Genomic DNA, 17,321 nt, shown 5'->3' on the forward strand with positions numbered 1-17,321 from the left:
TCTCATGACTTAGGACTGATTAATGTGAGAGGTCAAGCATCCAAGGGAGTGATGTACCCAGCCACGAGGCTGGGCCAGACGTGAGTTCTAGTGCCACATAGAATCAAGGACGCATGTAATCAACGGGAGCTGATGATGGTAGTGGTAATTAACAAGGGGGGTTAGCATTTGGTTGAAGGGCTATTCTAGACTCCCCATTACAAGTCGAGGGTCTGGCACCCAAGTTATCCTAGATAAAACTCCTTCCTAGTTCATTCCCAGATTCCTGCATTTTCTTATCTATAAAACAGAGCCACCTGCAACCCTGCTTTTAATAGCCAACTTCACTCTCTGCCCGTTGATATGTGGAATCAAAATGACCCTCTGGCACCAGGATCTTCCTGCTTTTGGGTAGAGGGTCACGAGTTGCTCAGGGGTCACCAAGGGAATTGGGGGGACACGGATAGGAATCCCCAGGAACAACATTTCAATGCTACAGATGAAGGCTGCAGTGCCAAGCTGATATCTTGTGGCTATGCTGATAGGGTTCCTGCACTCCCGACATGGGCTGACATCGTGGTGGTGTCAGAAAGGGGCTGAAAGTAGAAGGGGCTTATGGCATGATGGATACGACAGAAAGCAGTTCTTTTTCAAGTGTCCATTTTGAGAGCTGGTCCAGAAATGTCCCTGGTGTCTGGCCAGGCAATGTGAAATGAAAAACTCATCAAAAATGCTCTGAGCTCATCTTTGGTTTCTTTTCCAGAACCTCAGGACCCCAGAGGCCGTGGCTACAGCAAAGGGTGCTAGCACAGGCTCGTGATGACTACAGTAGCGTTTTTACAACAATCTCAAGTTTGTCGAGTGCTGCCCCATGCTGGTCCATTGACACCTGGAACCGTGTTATTGGAGGGGGGCTTCGGGCACAAACTCATGGGGGCCCTAGAGCAGACAGTCTCTCCTTCTGTATGAGAAGGAGATGGAATGCAGCCATCTCTCAGAGGTGTCCCTTCAGGCCATCGACATAACATGATCTGGCTTGCTGTGGTCCGCATGGAGATCTGGGAGCCAGTAGGCCCCTTGGTCGTCTTAGTGGGTCCTGGCATTCTAGGCCAGAGTTCCCGGGCCCTGGGCTGCAGACTTGGGTGCCTCAAAATTTCAACACGGAGAGATGTCCAGGCAAATACTCAGCCAGACTGCGTCATTTAAAAGCTTCTGACCCAACCCTCACCACCACACCCAATAAGCATCAATTATGAGCCCACTTCAAAGAATCTTTGTAAACTGTCATTTGCAACTCCTGAGAAGGGAGGCCACGCCTGTCTAGTTTATCCCTGTGTCTCCAGGGTCCAGCAGAGTACTTGGCTCTCAGCAAGTCCTCAAGAAATACTTGTTGAATGAATGAGAAAGTGATCACACATCGTTCCATGACTAATGCCTGTGCACGGGGACAGGCCCTCTCTCCCTAGCCTTCCCCACAGAAACAGGACCCTCCCAATAGAGGGAAGACCTCAGTGACATTGCCGCTGCCTAGCTGGGTGACCAGGCATGTGCCTGACCCCTGGGAATCACAGTGCCCGCACCTGCTGCCTGGTGGCCAGGGGACCTGTGAAGACCCTGGCTCTGTCAGGACCATGACCCTGGACAAGTCAGTGAGCTTGTCTGAGTCACAGTTTGCTTGCTCATTATAAAGTGGGTGGGAGGGCGCTGGCCTCTCAGGGTTGTGTGCTGTGCAACACACCAGTTGGGAAGGGACAGCACACACTCAGTTGTAGGTCTGAGCCCACAGTTCCTAATGCACAGAACACTGACTGGAATTGCTTTATTTTCCCATTGATACTTTTAAGGGGGTTGTAATCCTTCTTACGATACAGCTCCATGCATGAAGCTAATGTGCTTACAATAACGAGACACTGCTCTCCTGATGCATTAAAAGAAACACTCTGACAGCACGTGCACCTTTAGAAGACCCAGTATGTTTCATTGCCATGGCGTGTTTTCTAGAAGCTTCTAGCTACTTACTTCAGGGTCTATATGTAGGTGATAGGAGACATCAAAGAGGACATTGACGGACTGCAGGGGCTCAAGACAAAGACTGATCACCTTCTCTAGGTTGCTTTCTATGCCAAAGTCTGGTCTGTAAGGCAGTGACTGCACACTACTTACCGGCGTTTTACAGTGTGGCCGGACTGGTATGGGGAAGACAGCCTGTGTGAAGTGAGAACAAGAGAAGTGAGGCCATCAGGAGCCCCCATTCCAGCTTAGGCCAGTCTGGGGCCCGTTCCCTGCTGTTCCCTGAAGATCTCCCTCCCCCGCCCCAACCAACTTACTCCTTTGATGTTAATCACAGCTCCAGGAGGTCCTGGGGGGCCTGGAGGACCAGGTAAGCCAGGTGGGCCCTGAAGGGAGAAGAAAGACCATTCCTGGGTTCAGGTTATTGTGAGGGCAGAGGCACCATGGGATATTTTCTCCAGGATTTGAGGACACAATGCAAAAAGAAGAGTCCTCTGAAGTTGACTAACTTCTCCCACAGGTAGACCTGACACTTCTCAAGACACAGCTATATCCGGGACCCCATGGCGTCTTCACAGCAACCCGTGGGGGAGGCAGCAGAGCAAGCAGTCTCCCCAGTTAACAAATGGAGACAGAGGCCCAGAGAGGGGAAGTGACCCGCTCAAGGCCACACAGTCGGAACTCCGATTCTGACTCCCACAGCACGCTCAGCCAACCCAGAACCCACCACCTCTCCACCAGCACATCCCTAGTATGGAGGGGCTGGTGGGGCGGGGAGGGCCCTTCAACGGACACAGTACCTGGGAGAATGTCTCATAAATGCAAAAATAAATGCAAAACTCTTGCTCAATAGCAGAGCTATTTTCAAAGCCAGGTCAGCCTGGCCTTAATACCACACACTGTTTTCTTCTCCAAGCCTGGATCTGAAGCAGGACCTCGCAGCAGGAGGGGTGAGGCTCTGACCACAGGCATGAGGAGTCTGGCCTGCTCGGAAGCTGCACTCGTCATCCTAAGTGAGGGCATGAGTGCCTGCTTTCCCTAGCAGCTGCAGTGGGCGTGACGGGTGTGAGCCAGGCCCCACAAGCCTCAGGAAAAGTGCATTTCTGGTTTCTGGACATACAAAGGAGAGACAGTGTGGTACAAACAAAAGTAGACTTTGTGGAGGCTGGCACAGAGTAGGTGCTCAATAAATGCTGGCTTCCTGATTGTAGGCTCTGGACCCTGCTGAGGCCCCCAGCGTCCGCCATCCTGTGAGGCTCTGCCCGAGCGGCTGACCCACCTTCGAGATGCGCTCTCAAACAGCTCCTGAGCCCTAGGGATGTGCGAAATCCCTGGGACTGGGTACGGAGGGAAGACGGGATATTACCCCAGGCTCACAGGACTAGGATTTGAGACCAGATTTCCTGACTACACCCGGATTGCTTTCTCCCATCCTCCCTCTTGGGTCTGGACAAGGAAGCTGATGTTCCACGAAGGTGCTTTCAGTGACAGGGACCCTCCTGAGAGTGAGCTGGAGGACGGGCTGGGCTGGAGGGTCTCTGGAAGTGGCAACGGAGGAAGGAGAAAAACATTCCTCAAGACTCTGTCTGCAAGCCCCACTCGCTGGACGTGGCACTCTCTCGGTCCTCCTCTGTACGCTGGACTCAGGGCTCTGTCCCCAGGGGGCACGGGGTTGAGACAGAGGTCATGTCACTCACCGGCATCATGATCCCTCGGTCTCCTTTGGCGCCTTTGAGGCCATTCAGTCCCGGACGACCCTGAAACCCACAGGCGACGCCTTAGTAAACCCACTGCCCAGCCCCTAGCCCACGTGTCCGCCCTTCAATCCAGTCTGAGGAATACCGACACCTACAGGTCTTCCAGGAAGGCCAAACTCTCCTTTGTGTCCTGGCGGTCCTTTGGGCCCCTAGAGGCAAAACAAATATCAAATTAGAAAAGAACAGAAAGTCAAGGGCCAGGGAGATGGGGGGCACTGGCCTGCCTTTGTGAGCAGGGTAAGGATGAATCACTGAGGGGAGGAAGGAGGACAACGGCAATTATGAAGTATCCACCTGCCAGGCACCATGTCTCCCAACCTCTCTGCTCTCAGCTGGGACCAACTGTTCCACCCCTTACCTCCCCAGGTGCTCCTGCAGGCTCTGCCCCACCCCAGACTCCGGACCCCACCCTCTCAGTCGGGGCTACCAAAGGAGCCGGAGATCAGTAGCAGCTCAGGGCCTCAGCCCCCAGGTAGCTGGGTGCTGGCGTAACTTAGAAGCTAGACGTTTGGGGCGCCCAGGTGACTCAGCGGGTTAAGCGTCTGCCTTTGGCTCAGGTCATGATCCCAGGGTCCTAGGATCGAGTCCCGCATCGGGTTCCTTGCTCAGCAGGGAGCCTGCTGCTCCCTCTGCCTGCCGCTCCCCCTGCTTGTGCTCTCTTTCTCTCTCTCTGACAAATAAATAAATAAAAATCATAAAAAAAAAAAAAAAAAAAGAAACCGGACCTTTGCTCTAGGTCTATGTCCCAGCTGTCCCATGTCTCCGACTGGAATAATGCTACCCTGCCTCACCCTCATGCCAGCCCAGCCTGAGGACCTGCTCCAGGACTGGGCTTCTGCCTTGCTCCTACCTGTCTCTCAGGACCAGAGTCTAGGGCTGGCACCCCACTTCTCCAGAGGAGTCCTTGACCTTTGGACCCTTACTCATTCCAGTGCTGGCTTTCTCCGTCTTCATGCTTCTAGAAACACTGCCCTGTTCCAATCTCCTGCAGGAACCCTCACACCTTCTGGCATCCAGAATACATACAATGCCCACGACCTCTTCCCAGAAAAGCTCTACCTGCAGTCTGCACTTCCCAGCTTCTGTAGCTGGGTCTGCCCTGTCTCCCCGGGGAATGACTAGTTCAAGCCAAGTCCCTTCTTCCCGCTGACATTAACATGTATAGCCACGCCCAGGAAAATGGCAAAGCTGAGAGGAAACAGGCTCTGGATGTAAAGGACCCAGCCCACATTACTCCTAATGAAAGAAAAGCAAGAACAGAAGGAATCACAGGGCACAGGCCACTTGGTGGAATGTTCTAGTGCAGAGCTTCTCAAACATTAGTGTGCATAGGCATCACCTGGGATCGTGTCAAAATGCAAACGCAAGAGGTCTGGGGTGGGGCCTAAGGCTCTGCATTTCTAACAAGCTCCCAGGTGATGCTGATGATCCATGAGCCACGAGTAGGGAATTTGCAAAGGAAGTGTAAGCTGTACTAGTCATGCGGGCCACAGCTGCCCTATTGGTACCTTTATGCAAATCAGAAGAAGGCGCTCCCTTCTATCTGCATGTGGCAAGCAGAGCGCACACCGGACTTCGGTCGGAACAACCGACGCACCACCTGCAGCAGCCAGCTGGCCACCATTGCTAACTACCGCTGTTTCCCATGGTACTGGACGCTAGTAAGTGGTTAACCAGTGGTTAACACAATACTCCCCCAGTCTGCCTTAACCTACAGTTTCTCCTCTGCACGGCATCCATGCTGCCTGACTTAAGGGACCAAAGGCCTCAGAACGTCCTTTGAAGGATGCACCTTGGAGGTTATGAGCCATTCATTCACCAAAGACATGTGTCTGTGAGGTCCTTTCTCTCCAGGCCTGCGGTCCAGCTTCGGCCAAACCAACCCCATGTGCAAATCTCCAGGCCAAAATGCTTCCGAAGAAATGCTTCCTGGAGGCAGTGGGAGAAACCCGGACACAGAGTCTGACAGGCTTGGTTGAAATCCCCAGTGTACCACTTACAAGCTGTGTGACAGAGGACGACCTCCTCACTCTCTTTGACCTCAGTGTCCTGGTCTCTAAAGTGGGGATTCTGATATTCGCCTCTCAGGGTGCTGAGGATGAAATGCAATGGCGGGAAGCCTCGGCGCGTCTGGCCCACAGTGGGGCTCCTACACCTGAATTTTCTTGTTCTTTGTGGGGGGGACGATAGGACAGAGAGGTTTGTAGCTCATTCTGGAGAGAACTGGTAGCTTACAAAACCATTCCGCAGCCCAACTGGGTTACAGATTCCTAGAGCAAGTAAGGCGAGAAGGGCCCTATCACATCATCTAGTACTAATTCAACACCTCCCCTTACAGCTGGGAAGGCAGAAGCCCAGAGAAAAATGGACTCGCTCGAGGCCTCATGGCAAAGGAGCTGTGGTCCCCCAACTAGAATCCAAAAAGCAGAGAGACTCTCTGGGATTCCTCCGAGGGGCCCCCGGGGCAATGGCGCCTCAACTGGTGCACGTGGGCGGCACCATCCGGGGCTCCTCACCTTCCCCGGCACACAGCTCAACCACACCCCTGCCCCAAGGCACCTGAGTTCTTTCTGGCCAGTAGAATGTGCTACAGGTGATATTCACCACCTTCCACGACCTCGTTCCCCTCCCCAGCCTCAGCCCGCCCCCTGGAAGATGCCAGTGTGGCCTCGAAGGCACCAGATGGTGGAGTCACAGGACGGAAGCATCCTGGGTCCCTGAGTCACTGCTGGGAGGGGAGAGGCTCCTCGGCGGGCCTCTGCCCACTGCTGTGGGCTTGGCGGGAATGAGAGACAAGCAGCTGCTGTTAAACCCGTGAGACCCTTACTTCATCACAATTAGCCTGCCCTATTTCACACGCATCTTGCCACCTGCCCTATTTCACACGCATCTTGCCACCTGCCCTATTCCACACGCATCTTGCCACCTGCCCTAATCCACACGCATCTTGCCACCTGCCCTAATCCACACGCATCTTGACCCCTGCCCTATTCCACACGCATCTTGCCACCTGCCCTAATCCACACGCATCTTGCCACATCCTTCCTATTTTCACAACCGGGACAACTCAGTCTAATGGAGCCAAAGTATGACAAACCCTTCAGCCCTCAGGCCAGACCCAGCTGAGAGGTGCTCTGGCTTACCATTGGTCCCGGGGCTCCGTGCACTCCAGGTTCACCCTAAAGCAGGGAGATACGAACTTGTCATTCAGAGAACACAGTCTGTGGCGGGAACAAACATGGGATGCTGGCATAGATGTGTGCCTTCGGGGTCTGATGACACGATTACCTTTTTCCCCTGCAGCCGTTCCAGAGGAATGTCCCCTGTCAGGATGGCACCTGGCTCTCCCTTCTCGCCCTGCAATTCAGAGAACCTTTCGATGAAGTGGGGCCTCCTCCTCACTGCCTCATCCTGAGGCTCCCTCACCCCCCAAGTCCTCCAGCCCCGCCCCCGCCCCTCCCGCCCCACCGCTTTGACATAACCTGTCACTGGGGAGAGAACGGCAGCAGCCTCTCAGGGGTGCTCTCTGGATTATTCCCCCCATACAGCCCAGGACCAGGCTGGGGTCCTGCAAGCCCCCCGCCCTCCAGGGCTCCCACTGCTGCCGGATCTGCATCCTCACCCCCTACCCTCCAGGACCGTCCTGGTGAGGTCCTCCCCACCTCTTGCTACACGGCACCCCTCTGAAAACCTCTGACTCCTAATTTATTTGGTGGTTTGCTTTCCTAACAATCTTTATTCTTGCGAAAACATCTGCAATTGGAAAAGAGACAAAGGTATGAACACCAGAAGCCTCTCTCAACATAGAGGTCTTGTGTCACCATGTGGAACTTTGTCCCCTAACTCCGGGATCCTGTGCAAACCTGATCAGGGCAAAGTTATCTCAGATGCTGGGGAGCTGGGGAGACCGGAGGCAAATCCTGCCCCAAATCCTGTCCTCAGCAGAGCCACCTACTTCTCCCAGGAGGCTTCCAAGAAGATATTGTGCACAGAGAAGCCCGGGGGGACGAACTCTCTATATCACTCTGAGGCTTTGGCCCCAAACTTCAACACTGGCCCCTGGGGGGCTGGGCTGGACCCCACGAAAGTCTCCCTTCCACGGGGCCAGAAACAGCCAGGACAGTGGTGCCAAAGCAAGCAGAGCAGCCTCTTCCCTCCGTCCCCGAGCCCACACCTCATATTCGGATCTTACCACTCCACTGGTGAGGGAAGGCAGTCCTGAGCACGGCAGCAGTGAGAAGGACAAGCACAAAAGTGTTAGAGGCAGAGCAAGAGAAAGCGCATTTGCCGTGAGGGCTGGAGCACAGCTGGCTGGGCGCCATCCCAGTTTTCAAGATGGCAGGAGATTAGGGGCGGCGATGGCATGTAGGTCCCTCTAGAAACTGTGTTTAAGGCAAGAACCATTCTTGCTTGCCAAAGACCCACGGCAGCGAAAAGCATCGCAAGACATCGAAAAGCATCCCAAGACATCACCCCATGTGGCACCAAACTTAGACCCCTTTGCCCAGCACACTGCACCCCCTCCTCTCTAAGATTATGGTTCAACAGACACAAGAGGTCCTATTGGGAGGCTGGGGTGGAATGGTGGGGGGAGAAAGAGAGAAGCTTAGTGCTCCCTCCTTTTGGAGACATACCCACCCTCTGTGACTCTCAAGGCAGGCTCCAGGGCTGCTCCTACTGGCTTTGCACAGACCTCCAGCACAGCAACAGCCATACTTTCTGTTAGCTGATTGCACGTCTGCTCCTCATGTCTTACTTCTATGTCCCTAGTGCCTACTATGGGAAACCGGCTGGCACACCCCAGGGGACGGATATGCGACGGATGAGTACACGAATGCATAGATGAATTAATGACCCAGTCCCCAGTCATTGCAAGCTGTGGAGGGATGTCACTCTCCACCTTATCTATAAAAACCAATTGGGGAGTTCATTCTAAGAGGCAAATGTGGAAGGGTATAAAGGTCCGTTCAGTGTCCTGGGAGCTCCAAGGACATGCTTTGCATGCTAAATATTTATTCCAAAGATTTTGGACCAAGACTGCCGTACAAATGCAGAACGCCCAGCTTATAATTTCTAAATATTAGCCTTCATTGTACTCATTAATTATATATTCTTTTATCTAATAAATGTCTTGGGTGCCATCTGGGTACCGGGACCTATGCTAAGCACTGGAACCATAGAAAAGAAATTGGCATGTGGCCTGCCCTCGGGGAGCGCACACTCTAATGGGTGCTCCCCACAGGTTGTTAGACAAAGCACAGCACACGCGACAACAACATTCAAAGGCGTGTTGCGTTCTTTTCCCAAACTGTGATGAGAATCCATTTCTCCACCCACGACCCACCTACACCTTGGAGGACCATGGAGATTAGAAGAGTTAATAGCTGGGGAGTGACTGCTAATAAATAGGGAGTTTCTTCTTGGCATGAAAATGTCCAAGAATTGGGTAGTGATGGTTGCACAATCTTGTGAATATACTAAGAATCACTGAACTTCACAATCCTTTAAGGAGTGGATTTTGTCGTATGTGAATTATATCTCGAAAAGTTTTTAAAAGTGAACAGCTGCTTTCAGCCAATTGGAAATGCTTAGCAAATTCTGGAGCGTGAGCTTACTAAATACCTGGCTCCCTCTTACCTGTTCTCCTTTCAGTCCTGGAAATCCGGGCACGCCAGTATCCCCTTTTGGTCCTCGAGGGCCCTGGAAGGAATCATCAGAGGCTATTTTGTAGTTTGTTAAGATTAAACTGCTTTAACCAAATGGAAGTGTTTTTTCAAAAAGTAGAAGAATAGAGAGTGTCATTCTGCTGGTGGGAGGAAGTCACCATGAGCCATGATATTTTCTTAATTTTAAGTGCTGCAGGAATGGTGGTCTGGTGGAAAGAAGACAAAGCTGAGCGTAAATAGGCCTGGAGGCTTCCTCCGATGGGCACTGTTGAAACAGCCTGGTCCTGCTGCCTCAGCTGGCCCCATGGGTCCTTTCAGGCCATCCTGTAGCCGGCCTCCACCCACCATTCACCTTCCATGACTTCTACTTCTTCTGTGGCTCCCTACCACCTATGGGATGGGATCCAACCATCCCAGCCCGACATCCAAACCCAGCCCAGCCAGCCTCAGCACCTCATCCCCCACTCCCCGTCACCCCACTAGGGTGAGCCTTTCCCCTTCCCCTCTGCGTCTCCGCCCATACCCTTCCCCCTGCAGGAACGCCCATCCGCCCCTCTGCAGAGCCAAGTTCTGCACACCAGGCAGAGGTGACCTCTTCTCAACTCCAACAGATGCTGAATACCTGTGACGATGACTCATAGCCAGACGTCTGCCCCAAAAAGGCTTACACACTTTACTGCCATGGAGCTTTGCACAAGTCCCTGTCTTCTCTGCTGGGTTAAAGGGGGAGTTACCCACGAGAGCAGTGGCTTTCAAATATTTATTATTATTTTTTAGCAGTGAAGCTCTTTTCAGTCCTTTTTTCTCAAACAAGACTTCAATGAAAACCCAATATATAAAATATGTCAAATGGAGCTTCTTTATTAGAGGTCGGGGGCCCGGAACCTGCCTTAATGGCCCCCTCTTTACTCCCTAAATTGGCCCTGGAGGCTCCCGCAGGAACACAGAACTACTCATCTAGAGGAAAACGTGTTCTGGAACATGCCACCAGTTTGAAGCAGCCAAGCCACGGCCGGAGCTCAGAGGTGTGGCCTCTTTCTCTCTTAACAAAGAGGCGCCCTCCACGGCTGCCACTCTCTCTCCTGTGTCTAAGGTCTAGTTCATAGGTATTTTCAGTGTCATCACTGAATATGCTCCTTTAACAAAATGTAAAAAGTTCAGAAAAGTAGAAAGAAACAGAAAAAGAAATCACTTGTAATTCCACCATCAAGAATTAATTTATGTCACAGTGTTGATAAATTTCCTTCATTTATCCGGAGACAGTGCATAGGCCTGTTGGCACTGGGACCTTCCAGAGCTGGAGTGTCTTGGAGAAATCATGTAGCTTTCACGCTGGAGCCCTGAGCTTCAGCACAAGGCTCAACGGTTGAGACAGAACTGATCACTTTCTACACAGAAATGCATATTTGCCTTCCATGGTGGAAACCGCAATCGTGTGCACACAGACTATGAATTATTGGACTTCCGGTCTGTGATTCCCCTTCCCCATTCTCCATCGCTACTACCTCCTCGCTTTAGGAAACTGATCTGCTGGGACTGTATCGACCGTATCTATCTATCTATTGACCGAAATGCTTGACTCATCCACTTGCATTCATAGAAAGCCAACCACCGGCTCTGGTTTCCGCTGGTACCGTGGGAGAGAGAGATAAGACCCAGCCATCATGAGCTGTTCACAGTAAAATCGAGAAAAAAAAAAAAAAGACAAGGACACAAATAACTGTTATTCAGGGCAGAAAAGAATCACAGCAGAGCCGAAAATAAAGCCTATGGGACTCAGAGGAGGAAAGGATCACTCCAGGTGGGGGTCAACGAGGACAGGTTACACGAACAAGATGGCCACAGAGCTTGGTCATGCAGAAAGAGAACGGCATTCTAGGTGGAAGGAACAGAATGAACACAGCCCCAGGGCACAGAGGGAAGAGGGCTACTGTGGTACTTACTGGAAATCCTGGCAGCCCGGGTATGCCCTCCGGACCCTGAGACGTACCAAAAACCAAACAGGCGGGTTAGGAGTAGCATTTCCAGAGCCAGCACGACCACTGTGCCTCAGGCGCCCACCCCTCCCAGCACCTCCCAAAAGCCCAAGCGTGTTCCTACGGGGGGATCTCATGATCCATTTGTAGAGGAGGGTGCCGAGGCCCGGGAGGGAAAGGAACTGTGCAGAGTCACAAGGCTAGTTAGTGACCGAGCCAGAAACTGTGCCCGGAGCCTAGAGGCCCCACACCCACCCCATCCCCAGGCAGGACTCTGCATTTCAAGTGGCTGACTCCTGCTCTATGAAACCACTCAGCGTGGACCTCAACACATGTTCTTGGAGAATAAGCCCTTCATTTCTGAGGAGTGGGCCCAAAGAGTGCCCTGAAGTATTTGGGGGTGGAAGTGGGGGCATGTTGGTGACACGCAGTTCTTCTCCCTCGGAGAAGAATAGACAGAGAGTCTGTGGTTCACTCCACATTGGCCAGGGCTCTGCCTGCTGGCTCAGGTAGCCACATACTCATTAAAGGTCCGTGAGTTTGGCAGAATACATAAAGAGAGAGACAACTGGATAGTAACACATTTCTCAATACCCTGTATATACAGTGGGGTGGGAGAGCATGAGGGTGCTGGCAGGGACTTGAGTCCCTTCAGGGAGGAAAGGGCACCTGAGTAGGAAAATCTTGGCCCTTCGTTAGGACTGAAAAGGACCCTTGAGGGCCTGGATTTGCTAAGGGGAGGACAGGGATTGGCGGGGAAGGTGGATTCTAGAGGTGGGGAGAGGGAGAAGGGGTGGGGGCAGACAAGACCCAGGGACTCTTAGAACAGAGAGGCCAAATCGTTGATTTGAGCCTGTACGTTGCTTTAGTAATAATCCCTCTAATACCCCAAACCTCCAATAGTTTGGGAAATACCAAGACCCTCTGTGAGAGCACTTTTGCCTGATAGCTGGCTTGCTTTAGGGGTTGATTACTGGGGTGTTTTGAATGTTCCAGATATCAAGGAAAGGGAGCCCCAGTGGATATAGTGCAGAAGAGACAGTGGAAGGACCCACCACCAGGTCTCCCAGCAGGAGAGACTGGTTCTAGAAGAGCCTCCCAGATATCTGCAGAAGTCTTGGGGAGAGCACCAAGGTCCCCCAAGACATGGGTGGTGGGGGTTCAGGCCAACCTCAGTGGGGACCACAGGAGTGGGTGACCCCCCGAAAACATCTGGGCTGCCCAGCTGTGGAAGCATAAGCCTCAGTCTCCATGTGGGCTTGCACAAAGTGCGCCATTTGCAAAGGAGGTCCACATGCGCCAACCTCTCACGAGCTGCCCCAAAGCTGGTGAGCTATTATCAGAGAACGGGCTCAGAGGCTCAGGGTGGTGTGTGGCAGGTGGGCTGGGACCCCAAGGCTCCTCAGAGCTCTTTCCTCTCTCCCCAGTTGTCACCAGCAGATGCTGGGAGGTGCCATGGGAGTGTGTGGCCCAGACCTCAGGAAGAAGCTTCCTTTCTCTTAGGTCCTGCTGTGGCCATAGACCAACTCTGTGGACTTGCAGAAATACTGTAGCTTCACTGAGTGTTCCTGATCTCTAACAGGGGGCTAGAAAGTCCGAAGCAAGTCATGTTTCTCCTTGTGTGCTGGTTTTCCCATTAGCACAAGGTTTGGTCTCTCTAGGCTCTTCCCGTTCTGTGAAATGAGATCATGTTAAGAAAAGCAGGCCAAAGCCATCACATGGACATCAATGGGTTTGTTACTTATGATTCTCTGATTTCCATGACACATACTTCTGAGACATGAGACTGGAAGCTTCCACTGCATTGGACAAAACTCCCTGAACAATCAAATTAGTGTGATAGCAGTTTCTCAGAAATGCAAAATTCTTTTCCCCTTCTATTCTGACATATTCTAGCTCCACGCTTCAGGGGCTAAAAGGGTTCCAAACCAACCCAACTTCATTTCCGCAGGGGCATCTGGGTAGGACCCTCACTCTAGGACAGCTATGGATACGCACCGGAGGCCCCATGAGCTCAGGGATGTCCGAGAGATTCATGAATCCGTGGGTGATGTTGGTCAAAGACTGAAAAGAAAAGAAACAGACAGTGAGACAGAGGGTAGCACATGTCCCACCCTGCTCCTGGCGGCGAGGCTTTAACTGAAGTCACCGCAGCGTGACAGAACACAGGCAGACATGAGAACACCCTAAACTCACTGCCAACACATCCATCCCCTCCCCCACTTCTTCCAAAACAGCCCTGCGCTGCTGTAGCACTTTCTTCTTTCAGTTAACCTTAAGCTTGCACAATACATGAATGCCTGCTTGCTTTTAAAATTTTAAACACACATCTATATTTTTAAGCATATATATCTCTATCTATCTCTATCTATCTATCTATATATGTGTATATATATATATATATATATATATATATATATATATATATATATATATATATATATATATCTTCACAGAAAGCTTGCAGTGCTGGTGGTGTGTGTGTGTCCATGTGCCTGTTTTACATAAATGGCATCAGGCTGTCTGTATTACTTTTCCACTTGCTTTCTCCAACCATACACTATAGTTCCACGAGGAACTGGGGGTATGGGCATTTTTGGTTTTAACGGATTGCTAAAGAGCTGTCTAAAGGGGCCATACAATTTACACTGTCGCTAAAGCGTATGAGATTAACTATTTCACCACACCCTTACTCATGCTTGACATTTTTAAACCCCCCCCCCTTTTTTAAACTCTAGTCATCCTTTTTTTCCAGTTATTTGGGACTTTTTGTCTTTCTGTCATCTACCAGTAGGACATCATTTGTCTCCAAACGGCCACAGTCTTCACCAATGTGATGCCCTAACATGAAGGGTCCCTTGCTCTGGTCCCAACCCCATCCCAGCCTTCTCTACAAATTTCCATCACTCTCCACGCCCTTCACAGCCATCAGCTCCCTGTGCCTTGGACACGCCCACGTCGTTCTATTCTGAGATGTGGCTCAGAGTGTCCCTGCCAACTGACTTCTGGAAGTCCTGTCCCTCACACTTATCTGGTAAGATCCTTCTCAGCTCTCGAGTCTCTGCTCAAAGACACCTCCTCCAGAAAGTCTTCCTTAATTTCTCATCTCCCAAAAACAACTTCCTCACTTGTTCCCCCACTTACGTTCCTCTACCTCTCTGTTACAGCTCTGTTACAGCCATTCTTTTGACTGCAAATGCTGCCAACCAGAGGAGTGTTCTGGAAGTGCCATGAGAGAGAACGGTGGTAACTGGGGGTAGGAACAGACATGCAGGGCGTGCTGGCAGGTGGAAACTCCAATGCCAGATGCCTGCTGTGTGCCCTCTGTGTAACCACCAGCCCCGAAGGCCCTGAACTGGTGGACAACCTTCTCTCCCCTTTAGCAAAGGCAGAAAATACACAGCCATGCTCCAACCTGGATGATACTCACACTGGACAAGACCTCGATGCGACCTGGTGGCCCCCTGGGTCCAGGGGGTCCCACAATGCTGGCTCCATCCATGCCTCTGTCACCCTGGATACAGCAGTTATATGGGGGAAAAATTCATTGTACATGGATAACGCGCCTAGAACCTGGCTGGAAATTTCCCCCAGCTCCACCTCAGATCTGTGACCTCACCTTGGGTCCCTGGTCTCCTTTTTCTCCTTTGGGACCCTGGTAAAACAAACAAACATTCTTTGGTTTTCTTCTCTTCACTTCGCTTACTCCCCATCTATCCTCCCATATTGCCGTCTCTCCCTAAGCGCCCATATGGATTTTGCCCCCAGATAATGGGAGCAAAAGATGATGGGCCAATTCCCCTTCCAGAGTCAGAAAGAAGAAACACCCACAGAAGCTCTCTCCCAGAACAGGGTGAGTGTCCCTTTAACCCTGAATCTCAGAGCCCACTGCATCAGGAGGATAGGGAAGGGTCTTCTTTAACCACGGAGGGGCTATGCTGCTTGCCCCTATGAGGCTCTTTCTCCTGGACTGGTACGCTCAGCTCTGGGTCCCATCTGACAAAGATAGTGAGATCGGGGGTTGGTCCTCTGGAGAGCAGGAATCATTGCAGAAGATGGACCACACCTCCCTGGGGCTTGATGCAGGGGGGAGGAGCACCTGTCAGGAGCCCCGGGTTCTGAAATGAGGAAAGTATGAGTACTGAAGGGGGCAGCAGGTAGGAGGCAAAGAAGCAGAGATGCTTGATGGTAAGGGACGAGAGAGAGACAGAGAGAGACAGAGAGAGAGAGATCTTTCAAGTCTTCCCCTATGATGTTTTGTACAAAACGTCTGTGCTGCTCCTCAAAGCAACAAGCTATAAAGAGCACTTGGTCTCCCCCGTGCACAGCTGGACGCTGAAGGCACAGAGAGGGAGAATTACTGAAAATAGCAGAGCTGGGATGGCCCCCCACCGCTTCCTCATTCCAGCACAACAGTCCTCCAGATGAAGGCTCCCCGACTCAACCTACACTCGGAGCCACTGGTCCGGAGATTCTGGGCTCGTGCAACAGCCTGCTGCTTCCAGACCCTTCGGTAATCTGGGGAAGGAAAGAGAATGAGAATTCCATATCCAGTTCCTGAGCACCTGCTGGTACCAGGTGTGGAGCTGGGCCCTGGGGCTGGGCTCGGTGGGGGAGTCACCACCGTCTCTGCCATTGGGCCAGCGTTCTGTTAACTGGTTTTCCCAACAGTCCCTAATGCACATTGTTTTTTCACCACAGAAGGGGGGGGGGAAGTACCTCAAACCCAAGTCCCGCTGCACATCCAGGACCTGGGGGCCCTGGGGGTCCAGGAGGCCCCGGGGGTCCCATGACCCCAGGAGAGCCAGCTTGTCCATTTTTCCCTGGAGGTCCGGGTAAGCCTCTGCTGCCAGGGTCACCCTATAAGGAAGAGGACAGGTTTATTGCGCAGCTCTGGGTTCACTCGTGAAAGGGGTAACAAACATGCCTGGGTCCGAAAATCATTCTTTGAATTTAATGAGGTGGATGGATTCTCTGCTGGGCACTGCTTTGAGGTACAGAAACTGCTGTCTTGCTAACTGACACTTCACTTGAAGACAAGCTGATCCACTCTGTGCGTGTGAGCATTTGTGTGGAGGGCGTGGGAGGGGGACAGACACCGCCGCTTGTCCCCCGCCTCCATCTCCAGCTGTTCTGCTTTCCCTGAGCAGTTTCTGAGATCCGTCTCTCTCTGCTGCCTGACACGCAGACGCGCAGCACTCCAGCCCAACAGCCCAATCACAGTAAACCCGGAGAAAGGACAAGAGGGAAAAGAAAGCTTTTTTTTTTCTTTTACCTTTTCACCGACTGAGCCATTAGGCCCTCTTGCACCCTGGAAAACACACACACACACACACACACACACACAAAACACAACACAAGAAAAAAGGCCAATTAATATACATCTCATTTGGTATAATCAAAAGAAAAGAAAACACAGAATTACTGACTCTTAAGTAACAGGACCTGAAAATGGGCTGACATCTCCAAACCGAGTGCATTATAGCCATCACTTCACTAGGCAAGTTAGACTGAAAGCTTCAGAAATCCATTTTCCAACTATTAGCTCATTACCTACCTCAAGACTGAAAAGGAGAAGTTGAAGATTAACCAGTAAGAGATTGGAGGGGAAGAATTCCCTTGGAGAATTGTCCGTGTCCTGGCCGGTCCCTTACCCCACCCTCCCCTGACGCAAGTAAAGGGATATGTCTCCTACTTGAAGCCAAGAAAGGGGCTTCAAGAACTTGATGTGTATTCCCCAGACTTTGGGAGATTTGTGGACCGATGACTGACTTTCTTCTGGATATATCTAAAGACCAGAAGCTGGCTGGGGTGGCCCCAGAATGGAGTCGGGGGGTATCACTCTAAAGTAGGTTGCATATCCATCCCCAGTGGGGACCACAGTATAGGTTTAGATGGGGGGGGGGGTTAGATGTGGATCTCATAGACTAGAG

At 51.8% G+C, this 17,321-nt stretch overlaps 1 protein-coding gene across 3 annotated transcripts in view; it reads right to left on the reverse strand.

Moving 5' to 3' along the window:
- Positions 1-17,321, reverse strand: part of COL15A1 (collagen type XV alpha 1 chain) — a 101,043-nt gene that overhangs the window by 17,994 nt on the left and 65,728 nt on the right. For 2 of the 3 annotated variants that reach the window (XM_045780203.2, XM_045780200.2), the window contains 14 exons: positions 16,664-16,699; positions 16,108-16,248; positions 15,838-15,906; positions 15,008-15,043; positions 14,819-14,902; positions 13,387-13,452; positions 11,356-11,391; positions 9,384-9,446; positions 7,035-7,103; positions 6,890-6,925; positions 3,842-3,895; positions 3,687-3,746; positions 2,307-2,375; positions 2,143-2,184 (listed from right to left, as the gene is read on the reverse strand). In XM_045780203.2, coding sequence (XP_045636159.2) covers positions 2,143-2,184; positions 2,307-2,375; positions 3,687-3,746; positions 3,842-3,895; positions 6,890-6,925; positions 7,035-7,103; positions 9,384-9,446; positions 11,356-11,391; positions 13,387-13,452; positions 14,819-14,902; positions 15,008-15,043; positions 15,838-15,906; positions 16,108-16,248; positions 16,664-16,699 — 861 coding nt within the window. The remainder of the gene's footprint in view (positions 1-2,142; positions 2,185-2,306; positions 2,376-3,686; positions 3,747-3,841; positions 3,896-6,889; positions 6,926-7,034; positions 7,104-9,383; positions 9,447-11,355; positions 11,392-13,386; positions 13,453-14,818; positions 14,903-15,007; positions 15,044-15,837; positions 15,907-16,107; positions 16,249-16,663; positions 16,700-17,321) is intronic. The other variant, XM_045780201.2, reaches the window with a different exon arrangement.

The sequence above is a fragment of the Ursus americanus genome, chromosome 18 (assembly GCF_024610735.1).
Source record: "Ursus americanus isolate L20-20 chromosome 18, mUrsAme1.1.p, whole genome shotgun sequence".
Classification (NCBI taxonomy): Eukaryota; Metazoa; Chordata; class Mammalia; order Carnivora; family Ursidae; genus Ursus; species Ursus americanus.